Below are 22,331 nucleotides of genomic sequence, written 5' to 3'. Positions count from 1 at the left end.
CCCCCCTCCCCCCCCCCCCCCCGTTTTTGTTTTGTTTTGTTTTAAATCACAAAGGTATTCTTAACCAAGTAACAAAGAAAGGAAAAAAAACAATACCTGCAACCCTTTTTATTCCATCCCTTAACATTTTGGATTAAAGAGTTAAATTACCTCACAAAAGAGAGTAACTTTTGGGGGAGTTTAATGACAAAATGTTTATAAGAGCTATCCACCATTCAGTGGCTGTTTTGATTTGTTGGTTTCCTTTTTGAACTTAGATGAACAGAATTGGATTGACAATGATCAGTCATACTTTTTTTTAATGATTTTTTTTTAATTAAGTAGGCACTATGCCCAATATGGCGCTCCAGCTCACAGCCCTGAGATCAAAGAGTCACATGCTCAACTTGCTGAGCCCGCCAGGTGCCCCTCAGTCATACTGTTTGTTTGTGATGTGATGACCCAATATCACAGGCCTCTGCCAGGTTCTTTATTTTTACCCCACTGTGGGCTGCTTTTTAAGATTTTATTTGACAGAGAGAGACACAGTGAGAGAGGGAACACAACCAGGGGGAGTGGGAGAGGGAGAAGCAGGCTTCCCGCTGAGCAGGGAGCCTAATGCAGGGCTCGATCCCAGGACCCTGGGATAACGACCTGAGCCGAAGGAAGACGCGTAACGACTGAGCCACCCAGGTGCCCCGGCACTGTGGGCTTCTTCACCCTCATTCCTCCTCTCCCCTCACAGCCTCATACTCTTAGCTGTTTAATGATGTCCTTCCAGCCCATGCCATGTAATTTTGGGCCCATGAGGAATTCAGTATCATGTGTGTTTTAAGTTTTATATAATTGTTCATGTAATTCTGCTCTTTTAGTAAAAATTATTTTTGTATGTCTTAGCTCATCCTTTTTGACTGACATATAGTATATACATTTTGCTTATCCATTTTCCTCTTATTAGACGTTGAGTTTTTTCCTGATTCATTGCTATTAGAAACAGTAGTGCTATGATGAATATCCTTGCACATGTGCCCAGAAACACAATTGGGAAGTGGCAGAACCAAGTTTGAGCCTGAGTGTGTCTGACTCTGTTCATTCTTTTTCATTGTGTAGACTCCCAGTCATCACTTATTTGCTTAATTTATTGCAGGGACACTATTATAAAAACAGTAATGGAAATACTAAAATGCAGTGGGATTTTGGGTTTTCTTCTAACAGGTCAACTTAATTTTGCCCTTTTCCCCACTAGTTTTTGTTTAAATGTGTAAATTGTATTATTAATTCAGTATGGATAACAGTTTTATATTGTGCATTTTTCGTGCTGATATATCACCTAAATCAGGGGTCCACAGACTTTTTCAGTAAAGGGTCAGTTGGTAAATATTTTAGGCTTTGTGGCCTGTATGGCCTCTGTCACAGCTACTCAACTCTGCAGTTTACAGTGTGATAGCTGTCAGAGACAGTATCTAAACCTGTGGCTGTGTTCCAGTAAAACTTTATTTACAAAAACAAATGGCAGGTCAGATTTGACTCATGCACTGTAGCCTGCTGACCCCTGATATAAGTAATTTTTTTAATGGAGTCATAATATTCTTCTATTCAAGTTTTTTCAGTATTACAGGTAATACTGTAATGCACCCCATTTTTTCTTTTTAGTATTATATTCTTAGGATGAATTTCAGAAATGAACGTACTGATTCAAAAGGCTTATGACTTTCTAATGGTTCTGAAAATTATTGCCAAATGCCAAGGAGATAAGTTTCAATTTTTATAAATTTAGAGAGTAGACTGTAATTTCAATGGGGATAAATATGACATCTAAAACCTTATTAAATATCTTTGAAGATTTGTGGAGGAGGCATCCTGCTGATGAGTTTTAAAACTTACGAGGGCATTGATCTGTGCTATGGGAAATATTGTTTCTTGTATTATTTAGGTATAAGTTATCTGATTTTTCTCAAACTTTTAAGATCTACTTACATATTTTTTTTTCTAAGATTTTATTTATTTGACAGAGAGAGAGGCAGCCAGTGAGAGAGGGAACACAAGCAGGGGTAGTGGGAGAGGAAGAAGCAGGCTCCCAGGAGAGGAGACTGACATGCGGCTCAGTCCCAGAACGCCGGGATCACGCCTTAACGACTGCGCCACGTAGGCGCCCCTACTTACAAATCTTATCTCAATTTAAATCTACTTGTTAGAATTTTAAAACTCATTTGTACCTTGATTAATCTTCACTTAGCTTAATTTTCCCTGAACATTCTATACCATTTGCAGACTTGCAAATTCAATTTGTAATGAACAGCACAATTACAATTTTAGTGTATTTGATTTTCTTAAGTACCTTGAACACCTGACAAGGGATACTTATGTATCTAATAAAGGAAGTCTAACTAAGCACTTAGATATTTTTAATAAATCTAGTAAGTCTTAACGTACTAATTTAATTAATCAGATTCCCTTAAGCATTTAAAAGTTGATCGCAAATAAATTTGTATGTTTAATGTGTTAGAATCTCTTAAATTCTTCAAAACCTTAAAGGCAGAAAAAGTTACCCAATGATGGTAAAATGTATTACCACACATACCTTTAGTCTATCTTATTAACCTATTGCATTAGTACTAATGGTATGAGTTTGGTTGATTTTTAAATCATGTTTGTACTTTTTTTACAGGTTGCAGGATTACTTAAGCAGTTAAAGGCTCCAGAGTATCATGGCTGATTTAGAATACAGATTACATAATTTTTTATTGTAGTAGAATTATCATAAGTTTAAATATACTGAGTGCATAACTGGATTGTTGGCTATATATTAGAAACTTATACATACCTTTCTTTTAATGTACCTCATATTATTTGCCCATTTGAATATCATTATTGACTAATAACTTTGCACAGAAGTACTTTTTCATTTTTAAGTATATTTTGTGTGTTTTGTTTTCCAGTGCTAAATTGTCCAACTTGGACAGTGGAAGCCCCTTTAAATTAGAGCCTTTGTTGTATTACCATGATAACAGGTATATTTGAATACTGTGCCTTCCAATAATAGTAAGATATTCTAGGCCCTTATTTTTCTTTACCTCCAGAAGTAGAATCAGCTGCCTTCCAAGTCATTATGGTTTTTTGATTGTTGGATTTTTTTTTTTTTAATTTTAGTGGAGAATTGTATTAGAGGTCAAATTCTAAATTCAAGATGGCTTAGCTGATTTGGAGAGGTTTTAACACCATCCCTTCTTATTCTAAACTCTAATTGTACTTACAGAAGACAGATTTTCCTTAGGGTTCGCCTAGGTGTATGGATATTCACCTACGTATATGTTTGTGACATGCTTGCCTTGAGTACTCTTGTGAATTGAACTAATAGACTTACTTATGTTTCAAATCACTGATACAATTTATATTACCCCTGTAGCCAATTATCACTTCATTGAGTTACCATTTTTTTGGTGTTTATTTGTCATTTTTCTCTACAATCAAACTTGTCACTTTGTAATATCCAATTATTGTAAAAAGTGAAAAGTATTAGGGTATTATTCTTTAGTTTGATGATAACACTGGCCTCTTTTTCAGATACATTTTTACCATAATGGATCGGTTTATAGATATACCAGAAGGTGAAGTGGACCATTCCTTCTTTGACAGTGACTTTGAAGAAGCAAAGAAATGTGAAAGTAACTCAGTTTTTGGCAAGCAAAATGATGACCCTAAAGAGAGAATAGATAAAGATACAGAAAATGTAAACTTGAAATTTGGAATACAAAGAAAGGAAAATGAAATAAAGGAGAAAATTCCTCCAGAAGAACACCCTGTAGAAAATGATAGTATGCAAACCAGAAATTCTTTATCATTGACCACTTCAAGATCAAAAAAATTGTGGGATGCTACAACAGGGCATAAAATACACTTGCCCACTCCAAGTAGAATTCCCAAAATTATAAAGGAACGTGAAGATGATTATTATACAGACGGAGAGGAAAGCAGTGATGATGGGAAAAAGCAACATGTCAGGTCCAAGTCAGCTAAACCATCTAATAACTTTAAAAAAAACATAAGTAAAAAGTATTCCAAAGGTAATTCTTCCTCCTGCTCTTCCTCTTTGTCCTCCTCATCTTCAAGTTCAGGCACAGATGGTTCAGATGCAGGGTCTGATGTCTGTGTCTCTGATTCATCACCATCATTAAAGAAACGTCTGTGTGGTGTAACCCACTTGTCACCAAAACAGAAATATAAACCAGGAATGAAATCAGCAGGCATACAGCCTTCAAGTGCTAAACCAAAAGTCAATGACTACCCCGAGGAATCTGAAGACACTGTGACAGATGTCACCCCTCTGTCAACTCCAGACATCAGCCCTGTTCAGTCTTTTGAACTGGGAGCATCGAATGATCAAAAAGTAAAAGTTAAAAGGCAAGAAAACGTGAGTCAAGAAGTGTATGGAAATGTTGAGGATTTAAAAAATAATTCAGAATCTTTGAAATCAGTCAAAAAAGGGCAAGAAAAACATGGGCCTGATTTCACTTCAAAATCTACAGTGTTAGATTCCAATTCAGACCACAGATATAAACAAAAAGCCTTACATGACACAATGGACCTCAATCATCTTTTGAAAGGTAATTTTCTTTTCTTTTTAAAAGCTGTATATATTGGACTTAAATATTAAACTTCATGGTATGTTGAGCTTAAATATCAAATGCTTTGAATTTGCATTGATTTTTCTATTAGATATATTTTATTGTTTAGGTTAATTGATGTAGTAACTTTACCGAATATCCCATTTTACTATAAAAATACCTGGAATATCATTAGTTATAATATTGAAAAGCTGATTAACTAGGACTAGAAACTACAACCCTAATTTTGTTTTAGTGTCTTATAAAGTCTAGACTGATCAGATAGATAACAGAAATGAGAGGAGTGGAGCCAGATGTTTTTCACATTTGAGAGCTGTGGGCATAAGATATATTTCACTTTCTTCTTTAAGAAAGGAAACAGGGGCGCCTGGGTGGCGCAGTTGTTAAGCGTCTGCCTTTGGCTCAGGGCGTGATCCCGGCGTTCTGGGATCAAGCCCCATCAGGCTCCTCTGCTGGGAGCCTGCTTCTTCCTCTCCCACTCCCCCTGCTTGTGTTCCCTCTTTCGCTGGCTGTCTCTGTCAAATAAATAAATAAAATCTTTAAAAAAAAAAAAAAAAGCAACAGTACTAAAGTTAAACTAACCTGACCTGTTTTCATATCAGAGAAAGTGGCAAGAATGCTGGCAAATGAAATTTCAGAATAAACTATAGGGAACTATTCAGACTTTAAATTAAAGGTTAAAGAGAATTACTTGAAAATAATTACCAAGTTGATGAAATAGCATAATTCAAGTTTCAGTTCCTTTAAGGTACAAATTTTTTGAAGTATGATTGGACACAGAGTATTCTATTGGTTTCAGGTATATATCACAGTGATTTAATACTTTATACATTATAAAACGATACCCGTGATAAGTCTAATTACCATCTGTCACCATATAAAATTATTACAATATTATTGACTATATTCCTGGTGCTGTACATTACATCCCTGTGACTTAATTTGTTTTATAACTGGAAGTTTGTACGTCTTAATCCCCTTCATCTGTTTTGTCCCCCCCACCCCCTAACCTTTCCTTGCCTTTGGTAAGCAACAGTTTGTTTCCTCTTTAGTTTTGTTCTTTTGGTTTTTAGATTCCACATACAAATATATCATATTTGTCTTCATCTTATTGCACTTAGCATCATACCCTCTAGGTCCATGTTGTCACAAAAGGCAAGATCTCTTTCTTATGGCTGAGTAATATTCCCTCGTATATAAATACCACATCTTTATCCATTCATCTGTCAGTGGATTCTTAGCTTGCTTCCGTATCTTGGCTTTGATAAATAATGCTGCATTGAACATAGGAGTGTGTATATCTCTTCAAATTGGTGTTTTCATTTTCTTTCGATGAATACTCTAAAGTAGATTGCTGGATCATATGACATTTCTGGTTTTTAATTTTTTGAGGAACTTCCATTCTGTTTTCTGTAGTGGCTGCACCATTTACATTCCCAGCAGTATAAAAGGGATCCCTTTTCTCCACATCCTCACCAACTCCTATTGTTTCTGTATCATTGATTTTAGCCATTCTGACAGGTGTGAGGTGGTACCTCATTGCGGTTTTGATTTGCATGTCCCTGAGGATTGATTATGTTGGGCATCTTTTTGTGTACCTGTTGGCCATCTGTATGTCATCCTGTCATCTGTCTCTGCCCTTTTAAAAAAAAAATAAAGTATAATTAATATACAGGGTTATTAGTTTCAGGTGTACAATGTAATGATTCAGCAGTTCTATACAGTACTCAGTGCTCATCATGACAAGTGTACTGTTAATCCCCTTTCTTTATGTCACCCATCCACTTGCCCACCTCTGTGGCAACCACCTGTTTGTTCTGTATTTAAGAGTCTGTTTTTTTGTCTCTTTTTTCTTTGTTTTATTTCTAAAATTCTACGTATGAGTGAAATCATATGGTGTTTGTCTTTCTCTGACTTATTTCTCAGTATTATACCCTCCAGGTCCATCCATGTTGTTGCAAATGAAAAAAAAAATCTCATTCTTTTTTATGGCTGAGTAATAGTTCATTGTACATATATGCCACATTTTTTTTTATCCATTCATCTATAGATGGACACTTGGGTTGCCTCCTTATTTTGGCTACTGTGAATAATAATCAGTAGACATAGGGGCGCATATATCTTTTCAAATTAGTGTTTTGCTGCGTGTGTGTTTGTGTGTGTGTGTGTGTGTTTTAAGTAGGTTCCACGCCCAGCATGGAGCCCAATGTGGGGCTTGAACTCACAATCCTGAGATCAAGACTTGAGCTGAGATCAAAAGTTAGATGCTTAACCAACTGAACCACCCAGGTGCCCCACAAATTAGTGTTTTTTTATTTCTTTGGATAAATACCCAGTAGTAGAATTACTGCATCATATGCTATTCCTATTTCTAATTTCTTTAGGAACCTCCCTTACTGTTTTCCACAGTGGCTACACCAGTTTGCATCCCCACTAACAACAGTGCATGAGGGATTCTTTTTCTCCACATCCTCACCAACGCTTGTTATTTCTTGTCTTTCTTATTTTAGCCATTCTGACAGGTATGAGGTAGTATTTCACTGTGGTCTGCTCAGGTCCTCTGCCCATTTTATACTCAGGTTATTTTATGATAGTTTTTGGAAGTGTAAATTCTTTATATATTTTGGATATTAACCTCTTATCAGATGTAGATTCAAATATCTTCTCCCATTCAGTAGATTGCCTTTTCATTTTGTCGATGGTTTTCTTCACTGCGCAGAAGCTTCTTTGTTTGATGTAATCGTATTTATTTTAGCTTTTATTGCCCTTGCCTGAGGAGACTAGTCCAAAAAAATATTGCAAAGACTGATGTCAGAGAGCTTACTGCCTATGTTTTCTTCTAGGAGTTTATGGTTTCAGGTCTTACATTCAAATCTGTAATCCATTTTGAATTTATTTTTGTATATGGTGTAACGTGGTCCAGTTTTATTCTTTTGCACATAACTGTCTGGTTTTTCTAACACCATTTATTAAAGAGACTGTCTTTTCCCCATTGTATAATCTTGTCTTCTTTGTCATAGATTGACTGTAATTGCGTGTGCTTATTTCTGGTCTCTGTTCTGTTCCATTTATCTATGTGTTGTTTTTGTGCCAATCCATACTGTTTTGATTACTATAGCTTTGTAGTATAGTTTGAAATCAAGAAGTGTAATACCATGTTTTTTTAATTCTTTGTCAATATTGATTTGGCTATTTGGGGTCTTTTGTGGTTCCATACAAATTTTAGGATGCTTTGTTCGAGCTCTGAAAAATGTCATTGGTATTTTGATGGGGATTGCACTGATCTGTAGATTGTTTTGGGTAGTATGACATTTTAAGAAAATTAATCTTCTAATCCATGAGCATGATATATCTTTTTGTAAGATATAAATATTTTTTAATTAGTAGAAATTTTTATTGCTGTATTTCATATCAATTTATTATTATTTTTGGACATATATTATTTAGTGTGAAAGAAAATTTTTTCCAGGTGGAGTAAAAACAACTTGAAACTTTACACTAATAAATGTAACTGTAAAATAGAGGCTTGCAGGTTAGATTTGAGGTCATTTGAAGATAACATTTTTAAATCGTAAATAGTATTCTCTGTCTTTGAAGTGCAGTTGAAGGACTAGATCTTGAGGAACATAATTTACATATGGTATTGTAATGTAAGAGTATAAACAAATCCCTTCTGTAGTCAAGTGATTCTCACAGTCAGATGGGTAAAGTATTTTGGAGGAGTTTACACTTGTGCCCTTTTTTGTAGGTTTTCTTTTCTCTTTGCTTTGATTATACCTACTGATTGTTTAGTGTGTCTGAAAAATCAGGCTCTTGGAATTTGGCCATCACCATCTAGTAGTTAAGCCTCGGCTCCCTCCACTCAGTCTCCTAGAACTTTCAAGATTGAGTTTTTTTGTTCTTGCCCCTTTGCTTCTTCCCCTAACAACCAGAGTGATCTTTTAAAAATAAAATTAGTCTTACTAGTTTTAACTCTTCAGTGGGCTCGCTCTTATGTTAAGAATAAAATCCAAATTCCTTATTGTAGCTTAATAGAGTCAGTATCAGTGATTCTTATCCCAGGCAGTATATTAGTGTCACCTGGAAGACTATTAAAACAAATACAAAACAAATACTGATGCTTAGGCTCCACAGAAATTTTGATGCAGTTAGTCTAATAGGCTATTAAATTTGATGAAAACCATTACTCGACGTGCGAGTATTGCTTGCATCTCCTTTTAAAAAAAAAAAAACTTTTATTAGCTTGCTCCAGTCACAGTGCTTCCTTACTGTTCTCAGGTACTTTGTATTTATGGGGTATTTCCACTTGCTGTTGCCCTTTTTCTTTGCATAGACACCGTCTGTCTGTTTCTCAAGTCTTGGTTTATATATCATCTCCTCAGAGATACTTTTTTCTGAATGTCCTATCTTTAGTAGCTTCACATCCCTACCCCTGGCTCTCTGTCACAAAAGCCTGGTTTCCTTCCATCAGGATACTTAATAAGCCCTGGAATTAGTGTAGTTTGCTTGGTTATTTCTCTCACTGGAGTATAAGTCACATGAGGGCAGGGTCTTATTCATTGTTAAAATCTCCAAATCTAGGGGCGCCTGGGTAGCACAGTGCTTAAGCATCTGCCTTCGGCTCAGGGCGTGATCCCAGCATTCTGGGTTCGAGCCCCACATCAGGCTCCTCCACTAAGAGCCTGCTTCTTCCTCTCCCACTCCCCCTGCTTGTGTTCCCTCTCTTACTGGCTGTCTCTCTCTGTCAAATAAATAAATAAATAAAAATCTTAAAAAAAAATCTCCAAATCTAGCAGCCGTTGGCACAAAATAAGCAGTAATTGTCAGTGANGTGTGTGTGTGTGTGTTTTAAGTAGGTTCCACGCCCAGCATGGAGCCCACTGTGGGGCTTGAACTCACAATCCTGAGATCAAGACTTGAGCTGAGATCAAAAGTTAGATGCTTAACCAACTGAACCACCCAGGTGCCCCACAAATTAGTGTTTTTTTATTTCTTTGGATAAATACCCAGTAGTAGAATTACTGCATCATATGCTATTCCTATTTCTAATTTCTTTAGGAACCTCCCTTACTGTTTTCCACAGTGGCTACACCAGTTTGCATCCCCACTAACAACAGTGCATGAGGGATTCTTTTTCTCCACATCCTCACCAACGCTTGTTATTTCTTGTCTTTCTTATTTTAGCCATTCTGACAGGTATGAGGTAGTATTTCACTGTGGTCTGCTCAGGTCCTCTGCCCATTTTATACTCAGGTTATTTTATGATAGTTTTTGGAAGTGTAAATTCTTTATATATTTTGGATATTAACCTCTTATCAGATGTAGATTCAAATATCTTCTCCCATTCAGTAGATTGCCTTTTCATTTTGTCGATGGTTTTCTTCACTGCGCAGAAGCTTCTTTGTTTGATGTAATCGTATTTATTTTAGCTTTTATTGCCCTTGCCTGAGGAGACTAGTCCAAAAAAATATTGCAAAGACTGATGTCAGAGAGCTTACTGCCTATGTTTTCTTCTAGGAGTTTATGGTTTCAGGTCTTACATTCAAATCTGTAATCCATTTTGAATTTATTTTTGTATATGGTGTAACGTGGTCCAGTTTTATTCTTTTGCACATAACTGTCTGGTTTTTCTAACACCATTTATTAAAGAGACTGTCTTTTCCCCATTGTATAATCTTGTCTTCTTTGTCATAGATTGACTGTAATTGCGTGTGCTTATTTCTGGTCTCTGTTCTGTTCCATTTATCTATGTGTTGTTTTTGTGCCAATCCATACTGTTTTGATTACTATAGCTTTGTAGTATAGTTTGAAATCAAGAAGTGTAATACCATGTTTTTTTAATTCTTTGTCAATATTGATTTGGTTATTTGGGGTCTTTTGTGGTTCCATACAAATTTTAGGATGCTTTGTTCGAGCTCTGTGAAAAATGTCATTGGTATTTTGATGGGGATTGCACTGATCTGTAGATTGTTTTGGGTAGTATGACATTTTAAGAAAATTAATCTTCTAATCCATGAGCATGATATATCTTTTTGTAAGATATAAATATTTTTTAATTAGTAGAAATTTTTATTGCTGTATTTCATATCAATTTATTATTATTTTTGGACATATATTATTTAGTGTGAAAGAAAATTTTTTCCAGGTGGAGTAAAAACAACTTGAAACTTTACACTAATAAATGTAACTGTAAAATAGAGGCTTGCAGGTTAGATTTGAGGTCATTTGAAGATAACATTTTTAAATCGTAAATAGTATTCTCTGTCTTTGAAGTGCAGTTGAAGGACTAGATCTTGAGGAACATAATTTACATATGGTATTGTAATGTAAGAGTATAAACAAATCCCTTCTGTAGTCAAGTGATTCTCACAGTCAGATGGGTAAAGTATTTTGGAGGAGTTTACACTTGTGCCCTTTTTTGTAGGTTTTCTTTTCTCTTTGCTTTGATTATACCTACTGATTGTTTAGTGTGTCTGAAAAATCAGGCTCTTGGAATTTGGCCATCACCATCTAGTAGTTAAGCCTCGGCTCCCTCCACTCAGTCTCCTAGAACTTTCAAGATTGAGTTTTTTTGTTCTTGCCCCTTTGCTTCTTCCCCTAACAACCAGAGTGATCTTTTAAAAATAAAATTAGTCTTACTAGTTTTAACTCTTCAGTGGGCTCGCTCTTATGTTAAGAATAAAATCCAAATTCCTTATTGTAGCTTAATAGAGTCAGTATCAGTGATTCTTATCCCAGGCAGTATATTAGTGTCACCTGGAAGACTATTAAAACAAAGACAAAACAAATACTGATGCTTAGGCTCCACAGAAATTTTGATGCAGTTAGTCTAATAGGCTATTAAATTTGATGAAAACCATTACTCGACGTGCGAGTATTGCTTGCATCTCCTTTTAAAAAAAAAAAAACTTTTATTAGCTTGCTCCAGTCACAGTGCTTCCTTACTGTTCTCAGGTACTTTGTATTTATGGGGTATTTCCACTTGCTGTTGCCCTTTTTCTTTGCATAGACACCGTCTGTCTGTTTCTCAAGTCTTGGTTTATATATCATCTCCTCAGAGATACTTTTTTCTGAATGTCCTATCTTTAGTAGCTTCACATCCCTACCCCTGGCTCTCTGTCACAAAAGCCTGGTTTCCTTCCATCAGGATACTTAATAAGCCCTGGAATTAGTGTAGTTTGCTTGGTTATTTCTCTCACTGGAGTATAAGTCACATGAGGGCAGGGTCTTATTCATTGTTAAAATCTCCAAATCTAGGGGCGCCTGGGTAGCACAGTGCTTAAGCATCTGCCTTCGGCTCAGGGCGTGATCCCAGCATTCTGGGTTCGAGCCCCACATCAGGCTCCTCCACTAAGAGCCTGCTTCTTCCTCTCCCACTCCCCCTGCTTGTGTTCCCTCTCTTACTGGCTGTCTCTCTCTGTCAAATAAATAAATAAATAAAAATCTTTAAAAAAAAAATCTCCAAATCTAGCAGCCGTTGGCACAAAATAAGCAGTAATTGTCAGTGCAGGAGCCAAGGAAACCTGTTTTTGCATAGCTACAGTGGTTAGGAAGTGTATTTCACATGTTTCACTGACATTTGATTTTTTTAACAGTTACATCTTAGATTGGCATCTGAAAGACACAGAATACATCTGTGCTGCTGTCAAAATTATAATTGCGAATATATTTGATTAATGTTCTTTTTTAGGGAAAATCTCTAATTCTTTGTCAAGCCATCCACTGTAAAAATTTTCACTTTTGAAAAAAATTTTATGGCCACTTTCTCGTCTGTAAGGTCAACTGTATGATTCATGAGGTTGATGATTGATCAGGTTGAGGACTTCGTCTGTCCCCAGCCCTTCCAGATTTCCAACACCAGCCCCAGTGCTCTAGCACAACAGTTTTCAAACTTTCTGGACTTTGGACCAAAAACATTTACACTCTGAAATTATTGAGGACTCCAGGGAGAGCCTTTGTTTATGTGGGTTATATCTATAAATATTTATCATACTAGAAATTGTATTAGAAATTTAAACAATATTAATTCATCTGAGAATGATGCTAATAAACCAGTAATGGTAATAAGTATGTTTTATGAAGCATAACTATCTTTCAAAGAAATGAGTAATTTTTGCTAATCTCTAATGCCTGGCAGTAGAAGATAGCTGGATCCTCATATCGGCTTCTGTATACAATTGTTGTGATATTTTGGTTGAAGTACACGAAGAAAATCTCCCTCATGGATCTTCAGAAAATGGAGGAATATTTTAACGCCCTTTTCAGTTAATTTTAGATATTCTTTGATACCAAGATTCCATAGGTTTTTGTTTCTTAAATGTTAGAGTGTGACATTTGAGACTAATTAATTCGTAGTGTATTATTTTATAACTTATTGATTGATCTTACATTTTGAATATGTCTTTTACCCTTTCATGGTTCTGTAACAGGATGTATAGGTTATTTGGAAAATATTGGTTCATTGAGCTTACAAATGACATATTTCATAATACACTGTTTGGACATTACAGTTGTTAATATCACTACCAATCTCATCAGAAGGCTTTTGAGAAGCTTTCAAACTCAAGTTTACCAAAAATTCTAATTTTTACTTGGAACACTCAGATTTTATTTTTACCAAAAAATGCTGTCAGTTGTTTTCCTTGAAGTTGACAGAATTTTATTTATTTATTTATTTATTTATTTATTTATTTTTAAAGTGTTTGTTTTTTAAGTAATCTCTATACCTAGCATGGGACTTGAACTCACAACTCTGAGATCGAGTCACATGCTCTAACCAGCTGAGCCACCCAGGCACCCCAACAGAATTGTTTTATAAAATAATATTTGTAATGCAAAAATTGGAAGGTGTTTGAAATTAAATCATAAAAATGTATCTGATGAGATAATGTAGACTGGTCACTAATGCTTTGTATTAGTAATGTGTATCTTAATATATTTGCTTTTTTTCTTCTGTGTTATTTCTAGTGCTGAGTTGTTCTTAATTTCTAATGTGATTTATATGTGTTCAAAAGTGGCAGCCTAACATTTGGCATATAAAGTATCTCATAAAACTCTTTAGGGACGGCTGGGTGGGTCAGTTGATTAAGCATCAGACTCTCGATTTCAGCTCAGGTCACCATCTCAAGGTTGTGAGATTGAGCCCTCAGCATGGAGTCTGCTTGTCCCTTTCTCTACTCCCCTTCCCCACCCCCGCATGTGTGCTCTCCCTCTCTCTCAAGTAAATAAGTTAAAACCGTAAGAAAAATTTTTTCTTTAAAATTAGGTTGAAAAAAGTATAAATGGATATTAAAAAAATGTTATAGAAAATTAGTGAAAATGTATAATATGACTTGCAGGTTTTATTGTGTTTTTTAATTTTTTTTTATTTTTTTATTAAGATTTTATTTATTTATTCGACAGAGATAGAGACAGCCAGCGAGAGAGGGAACACAAGTAGGGGGAGTGGGAGAGGAAGAAGCAGGCTCATAGCGGAAGAGCCTGATGTGGGGCTCGGATCCCATAACGCCGGGATCACGCCCTGAGCCGAAGGCAGACGCTTAACCGCTGTGCCACCCAGGCGCCCCTTATTGTGTTTTTTAAATACTGTTTGACTAAATTATAATTTGCATTTTAAGGGCCCACTGTTCCATTTCTTATTTTTATAAGTACTTTTGATTCCACAAATTATTATTTTTTTAAAGATTTTATTTATTTGAGAGAGAGAGAGAAAGCACAAGCAGTGGGGAGGGTCAGGGAGAGGGAGAAGCTGGCTCCCCACCTATCAGGGAAGCCTGACATGGGGCTCAATCCAGGACCCTGGGATCATGACCTAAGCCGAAGGCAGCCGCTTAACCGACTGAGCCACTCAGGCGCCCCTTGATTCCACGAATTATAAGGACCACTCTATCCTAGGAATGAGAGGGGGAGGGAAGGGACACATCCAACAAAAAGCTTTTAGGAAGAAAACACTTCACTCTTTTGGAATTGTCGGATTTTAAAAAGCCATCTAATGGAAAATAATTTGTGATATCTGAGCTTTTGTTCAGGACTATCAATGATCAGCTCTTTGTATTAGGATGATTTTGGATGCAAGAAACAGAAATTCCTAATGAAACAATGTTTCTCACCTAACAGGAATTCCAGAGATAGACCAGGCTTGAGACTTGACCAATTCAGTGGCTCAAAAATGTCCTCAGAGACCCAGGTTCTACCAGTGTGTTCCCCCAGCTGTGGTGTTTGCTTCATTCTTAGGCTAGTAGATGTCTGCAGCAGTTTTTAGTATTTACATCCAGACATGAGAATATCCAGAGAAAGGGAAACTATCTCTTCCTCTGGCTCTCTCTGAATGGAGGAAACTTTAAAGAAGCACTTTGAATTGACTCACTTATGTCTCATTGTCCAGAATTGGGTTATAGTCCTTTTTGTAAGACAGTCATTGGCAAGAGGAATAGGATGATTATGGGCCAGACTCACCCTGAAGTTAGGAGTGGGAGTCAGGAGAAGGGAGGTCAGCTTCCCCTTAGGGACAGGGCTTCATGGGAAAGGGATATAGGTAGGTGTCTTTAAAAGGGGAATGGGGAGATTTGTTAAGAATTAAGGAGGAGGAAAGTAGAAATGTGGATTTATAGGGCAACCAACTTTTTCCAGTAGGCCAGAGTTTCTCAAACTTTAATGTGCCTTTGCATAAAGGGGCACTGGGTGGCTCAGTGGTTTAAGTGTCAGACTCTTAATTTTGGCTCAGGTCAGGATCTCAGGGCTGTGAGGTTGAGCCCCACATCTGGCTCTGCACTGAGCAAGAACCCTGCTTAATTAAGATTCTCTATTTCCCTTTCCCACTCAAAAAAAAAAAAAAATGCATGCATACAAGTCACTTGAAGAGCCTTTTAAAATGCAGATTCTGGTCTGTTGGTTAAATCTAGAGTAGAACCAGGAGGGGCTACGTTTCTAGTCAGGTCAGCGGTGATACCAATGCTAATGCAAGGACCATAGTGTTGAGTTTCAAGACATTAAAAATCTATTTGGATTCACTGAAAATAAATGTAGGTATCCCTCACTATTCCTATCTAATTCATTTTTGAAACTTAGTTGGATATGGAAAGCCTAAGTATTTTTCCCACCCAAAATCCCTGAACAGTTTTTCCAAATATAATTGCAGCACTGAAATGCTGTTCAACACAGTAACTGGCTAAATATAGAAGGAAAATCTGTTCATACTGCGCACGGTAGGGAGCCCTGATCTGAGTGAGCTGATTGAAAGTACTGCTTAGAGCTTTTAAAGGCACAGGAACAAAGGTGGCATTTTGCTGCTCAGTACTTCTGTTACTGGAGTCCTTAATATAACAATCCACAAAGGTTTCTTTATAACAGTGAAAGATTTTAAACACTAATTATAGCTATCAGCCTATTGCATAAAGCATTTCTTTGTATTTAGTTTTTCAAAATTGTTATTCATGCTTGATTGACCAACTTTTTCCGAACCAAGAATATTTTCCTGCGTTTTCTTTGGTTTCCTCATAAAACTAAATTGTTGGACCTGGTGAGAGGGAGATGTGTGCATGGCCAAGCTGTGCCTTTTCTGCACTCATTTCTCAATACACTTTCTCACTTTCAACTTCTGTTCTATGGGCTGGTCTAGGTCTCTGGCTCAGCTAATATCTTCACAACCTTTTCCACTTAATGTGAAGAAAACAATAGTGATAATGCATAGCACATCTCACAAATCAGGAGCAGGAGATGTGATCCTATCAGAGGACAGCTGAGGTGGGAACACAGCATACTCTCACCCTCTCACCCTCACCCGAACACACCCTCTCAATTTAAACATTGTCACTAGGTTAAATGCAAAGATATTTGAAATAGTTTTACCGTTTTGAGTAAAAAATTTAGTGAGTTACTAGAGTAAGTATTGGGCCAGAGTTCAGATGGTGAGGGATGCCTGTACAGCTAACAGTGTTAATGTTATTTATTGATTTATTGGTTTAAAATAACATGTTAACAAGTTTGTAAATTTGAACTATAAAGTATTAAGCCTGTGAAACAAAGGTTAATCAAAGAATGTAAAATCAAGTATCAGAGAATAGGAAACAGTATTGAGCTTGGTTACTTACATAGTGAGGTGAAGAAAATTCTAGAAGTGGAATCAAGACTTTTGGCTTCTGAATGTTATCCATGTGACCACAGACAAGCGGTAACTATTCTGTGCCCCAATTACTTCATTTGTAGAATGAGGCAGTTGATACAGGTTGTTGAGGTGTATTCTAAATTCAGAGTTCTGGGGTTCTGTGAGAACTCTCAGAGGGACGATTAAGTGTAGACTAGCATTATTAGATATTTGACTTTATTTATCTGATATCTAACTTTAAAGTAGATCTTGAAAATTTAGTAGAATTTCTAAATAATTCAGCTTTTTTTTACTCAATAAGATGGCTGATTTGGGGGACTTCCTACCCCCACCCCAAGCCTGCCTTTACTATATAAATGTTGAAAAGGTGTGATTGGAATTGGTTCTTTGGTCTGGAGCTGTAAAGCATTGAATAGGCAGGCAGAGAGGATGTTTTAAAAATGGAGTAGTGAAGTAAACAAAAATTTATGTGTTGGGTTATGGCATGAGTCTGATATTTGGACAACAGTGAATAAATTGACAGGACTAGATTTGAAGGTATGTTTCATTCTTTGTATAGGTAAAATTAGGTCAGTTTAGAAAGAAAGTTGAGGGCAAAATAGACACATTTTAGAAACACGCCACCTCAAATTTTACCACCAATGATTCTGTATGAAGTAATGAAATATATTATTAGAGATGTATTCTGAGAAGAAAAACTAATATAAGAGAAAGAAATGGGATTAAGGAAGCATTGATGAGTAAAGAAAGTGGTTAAACTTACTGCTAAATTGACACCAACACAGGAGGGAGTGAAGCAGGGTGCCTTACTCGAGGGGAAGGTATGGACCCTGTTTTACTCCAGAAGGAAGAAGCTGCCTGTCCTGAGATTGGCTCCGACCCCATCCTCCCTGGTGGCACATCTTACCCCTTTACTGGGAGGCTGCAGCAAACAGACTCTAAAATCAGTAGAGAGGCACCAGATTCACAGACGAAGAACATAAACTTGAAACAGAGCTCAGTGATTTTAGAGAGGGGCTGCAAGGACAACACTATTTTCACTAATAAAACTAAGGCATGATTTGCGTTTTATGTTCTCTTGTCACATGTGCGCGGTGGATTCTCCAGGGGCTACACTACAGGGACAGCACACTACAGTGAATGCAGAAGCAGATATGAGCATCCGGCTGTCTCCTATTAAGCCAGGCATTAAAATATTTGCAAAATTGTTAAACTCTGCTACTCTCCTCACTGATTTCTTTTTGTTTTGTTTTTTTTTTATAAAAGAATGATGTTAGCCTATCATTGGTTTATTATTTTGAGATGAATTTTTAAAGTATTTTTTTAATTTCTAAAATGGTAAATAGTGATAAATGTAACTCACATAAACATTCTTTGGAGGGTCCTGAGACCAAGAAGTTTAAGAACTTCTTTTCTAGGAGCATAGAATTAGAATATATCATCTAAAGTGTATTAGAGGAAAAAAAATAACATAGTCAATCTCCCTAAAGGGGTAAGAGTGGGAAAAAATAACAAAAAAGCTCTTAAAGAAAGGAAGATTGTAGAAAGAGATCAAACAGTATAAGTAGATGGTTTTAACTTACCAGAAGATACCATCAGAGCATCTTTAAGAATTTAAATCAAATTCAACTTAAAAAGACATTTTAAATAATATAGGAGGAATGAAAATAAAGAGGAGAAAATAGAAGTATCGATCCTAATAGTTTACAAAATAGAATTCAAGATGGGAAAAGCATGAAGGGACAAAGAAGTTTTTTACATTAATAAGCTGACTAAATCTACCAAAATGGTTGAACAGCCATTGATTTGAAATGTGTGATAAAAAGCAAAACAGAACTAGATCATGAAATGGGCAAAGCCGTAATCACTGTGGAAGACTGATAATTATATCATACACACCAAAATTAACTGCCTGTGTATGGGCTGAACGTGGTCAGGTATTTTGTCTCTTACACAATATTTTTTTTGTAAGTGATGAAATGCCAGTTACTTACACAATATTTTTTTTGTAAGTGATGAAATGCCAGTTACAAAACAAATCACCCCAACATTTGGGGTGTGGAGAGACTCGGAGGCAGGGGTGACTTATCAGTGGGGACTAGAGTCCTCTGAGTGCTGGGTTATTGACATGTCAGGTGTCTGGGATTGTGAGACTTGAAGACCAGGACTGCTGAGCAAAGGGCCCACGTGCAGCTCTCCATGGGTCCTGGCTTCTTCACAGATGGCAGCCTCAGTACAGCTAGATTTCTTGGTGGCTCAGGGCTCCAAGTACAGTGTTCAAGGAAACAGGGCAAAAACCTCATCACCTTTTATGACCTAGCCTCAGAATGTGACCGTGCCGGTAACACAGCATCATTTCTTCCATATTTTGTTAGTTTAAACAGTTATAAATCTTTCCAGATTTAAGAGGGAGGGACACATACCCTCCATCCTAATGGGAGGACTGTCAGGTTTATGGACAGATTGCAGAGCCTCTTCAGCCTGTGGCCACACATTGATTTACATTCCTTCAGATGCAAAAGCATATTCCCCCTTTCCAAAGATCTCACTCCCCTGCGCCCCCCACCTCCCCGTGCAGGGTCTAAATGTGATCCAAGTGCAGCTAAAACTCCTCACTCATGGTTCCTCCGTCATAGCTGTTTGAGTATTTGGACAGTCTTCTGTCGGGAGAGATTAGGAAGGAGTAGTAGATACGTTCTTGAGCCATCCAAGTCCTAGTTCTTTTATATTCTCTACAATTTGACTGAAAATTGATCAGTTCCTTTTTTTTTTTTTTAAGCTTATCTCTCTCCTCTTTCATTATTATGGATAAAATAAACCACTGATCCTTTCAGCATCCTGCCTGGGGATCTGCTTAGCCAAATCCACCACTGGCAGGTATTTTCCCCATTTTCCTTGTCACCGCAGCCAACAGTTTCGCTGAAATTCGGCCACTTCATCCTCTACATCAACCATCTGCAGACCTTCCAGCTCTACTGCTGTGGGGTCTGATGCTCGTACCATGTATTTTAGGTTTTTGTTACAATAGCACCCTAATTCCTGGCACCAGATTTTGCATTAGTTACTATTGCTCTGATAACAAAACACCAAACTTGGATGTATAAAGCAGCAGCCTAGGATGACTCAGAAGACTAGGGTCATAATGTTTCCACATGGGCCCTTTATGTGGTTTGATTTCCTCACAACATGGCAGCCTCAAGCTAGTCAGACACAGAGGGTGGCTCAGGGCCCCAAGCACAAGTATTTATTCCAGCAAACAAGGTGGGAGGGTGGTGGGGGGCTGCTGCATCTCCTCCTTTGCCTACCCTTGAAAGTCACACTTTGGGCTGTATCATTTTGGTCCTCACAGCCACAAACCTGCCCAGATTTAAAGGAAGGGGACAGGAAGAATGTCACAGAATTTCTCATCTGACCAGTTGTTCATAAAGAAGACAAAGAAATTTAGTAAATTTGATTATTATTCCTTGAATTGTGACCTCTCAACTACAGGTGTTGAATTTTTTTCTTTAAACCTTTAAAAATAACATACTATTGTTGTTTTTTAATAGGGATCGTGCATATGCCAACAGGATGGAGTTTTTTTAAGAACTGATATATGAATAAGGACTTAATATAGCTTGGAATAAAATTTCCAGTGATAGCATAACTTTGTAAATTTTTTTAAATGCTGTGTCTCAGCCTCGGTAAAAGTGAAGCTGATACCTTTAGTGACTGGTGTTAGATGACTGACTCAGTAAGTGGGTCTAGTGATGATGGGCATGATATTGAAATACTATAAAGAGTTGGAACAAAATTGTTTTGTTCAAGAAAATTAGGAAAAACAATGCTTCTTAAATATGTGAGTTTAAATATGTATGTATATAAATATGTTTGTATTCTTGACAATTTATTCAAGTTAAAGATTTTTTTAGATCTTAATTGAAAAAATAATGGACCAAGTATTTGAGGGTGCCTCATTACGAAAGCATGTAGCCACTTTAGAAAACTGTAATAGTGATATGTGGTATCAGTATATAAGTAGTACTCCATGTATACTTTTTCACATTTTAAAATTGGGGTTAAAAATATCTCTTCCCCTTATAGCACTGTGCTTTTAACAGTGTAAAATGCTAAGCAAGTAAAAGAATTAAAGGTACTCAAGTAAAAACAAATAATAGTTATTTAAAAAAAAAAAACATTGTAAACAAGTGTTTCAGTCAGTTAATCTGATATGATGTACTCATTTTGAGTATAGAGTTAAGATGAAACATTGAGCAAGCTTAGTATTTTTAGGAACGTTTAACAAACATTTAGTAATTGTGACTTACTGAAAATTGTTATGGAAATTTAAAAATTAAGCATGTTAATAAAATTTCATTTGAGGGGCGCCTGGGTGGCGCAGTCGTTAAGCATCTGCCTTCGGCTCAGGGCGTGATCCCAGCGTTCTGGGATGGAGCCCACATCAGGCTTCTCTGCTAGGAGCCTGCTTCTTCCTCTCCCACTCCCCCTGCTTGTGTTCCCTCCCTCGCTGGCTGTCTCTATCTCTGTCAGATAAATAAATAAAATCTTTAAAAAATAAATAAATAAAAATTAAAAATTAAATTTCATTTGATAATAGTATGCAAAATATTTTTATTTTTTTATTTTTATATAATGGATTCGTTTTGGCTTATGTTTAATTAGGAATAAAAGGTTTGGTTTTTGTAGAAGTATTTGTTTTAATGTTATTATTAAAACCATAAAATATTTTCAGATTAAGTTGAAAGTTTCAGAATATTCTGCATTTGTTTTTGTCAGTTTTTAACTCTTGTTTCCATTGGTCATTGCGGAGGACATCTTATATTTTAAGTATGCCCTCCAGCTAACAAAAACTATCTAAATTGAAGTATTGGTGTGTTGATTCAGTCAACCAGAGGTTTCTAACCTCCCCAGCTATTAAGCTGCCTTAGGGAAACATAAAATGGACATGACAGGGCATTTTGCATAAATTATACCTGCCTTAGAACTCATGCCATCTACATTTTTTAAAATATTTTCACCATTCAGTGTATAGCTTTTATTCCCAAAGAACCCAACAGAGCATAAAACTCTAAGCTGCCTCTGAAATTCTTTCTACATAGTTGTAGTCTGGATGTCATTAACACTATTTCATGCATACCTTTTCATGAATTAATACAGTTTCCATGGTTAAGAGTTAAGCGTCATACACACCACCATGTTGCTGTGCGCCTTGATTAGTCATTTTTCCTTTTCTTGTTCACTTCTTTAGCTTTTCTGCAATTAGATAAAAAAGGACCACAAAAACATCACTTTGATCAGCCTTCGGTAGCACCAAGGAAAAACTACTCTTTCACAAGAGAGGAGGTGAGACAGATTGATAGGGAAAATCAGAGGCTTTTGAAAGAACTGTCAAGACAGGCTGAAAAATCAGGAAACAAAAGTACGATTCCTAGAAGATCGGTTGTTCATCCCCCTAAGTTATATCATAGTGCCCTCAACAGACAGAGGGAACAACAAAGGATTGAAAGAGAAAATTTGGTAAGTAACTAAAATTTTTTAGTCATCAAAGAAAATGAATTGTAATGATTTGTAAGGCCAACTTACAGGAAACCAGATGACAGCCACATTTCGAACTTAATTATGTT

At 36.5% G+C, this 22,331-nt stretch overlaps 1 protein-coding gene across 2 annotated transcripts in view; it reads left to right on the top strand.

Annotated features, from left to right (window-relative positions):
* The window catches only part of CFAP97 (cilia and flagella associated protein 97), a 38,520-nt gene that overhangs the window by 4,059 nt on the left and 12,130 nt on the right, over positions 1-22,331 (top strand). For both annotated transcript variants that reach the window (XM_034647583.1, XM_011237637.3), the window contains exons 2-3: positions 3,544-4,583; positions 21,956-22,224. In XM_034647583.1, coding sequence (XP_034503474.1) covers positions 3,544-4,583; positions 21,956-22,224 — 1,309 coding nt within the window. The remainder of the gene's footprint in view (positions 1-3,543; positions 4,584-21,955; positions 22,225-22,331) is intronic.

This window comes from Ailuropoda melanoleuca, chromosome 18, assembly GCF_002007445.2.
Source record: "Ailuropoda melanoleuca isolate Jingjing chromosome 18, ASM200744v2, whole genome shotgun sequence".
Taxonomy (NCBI): domain Eukaryota; kingdom Metazoa; phylum Chordata; class Mammalia; order Carnivora; family Ursidae; genus Ailuropoda; species Ailuropoda melanoleuca.
Note: the sequence above shows the minus strand (reverse complement) of the source record. Positions and strands in the feature narration are given on the sequence as shown.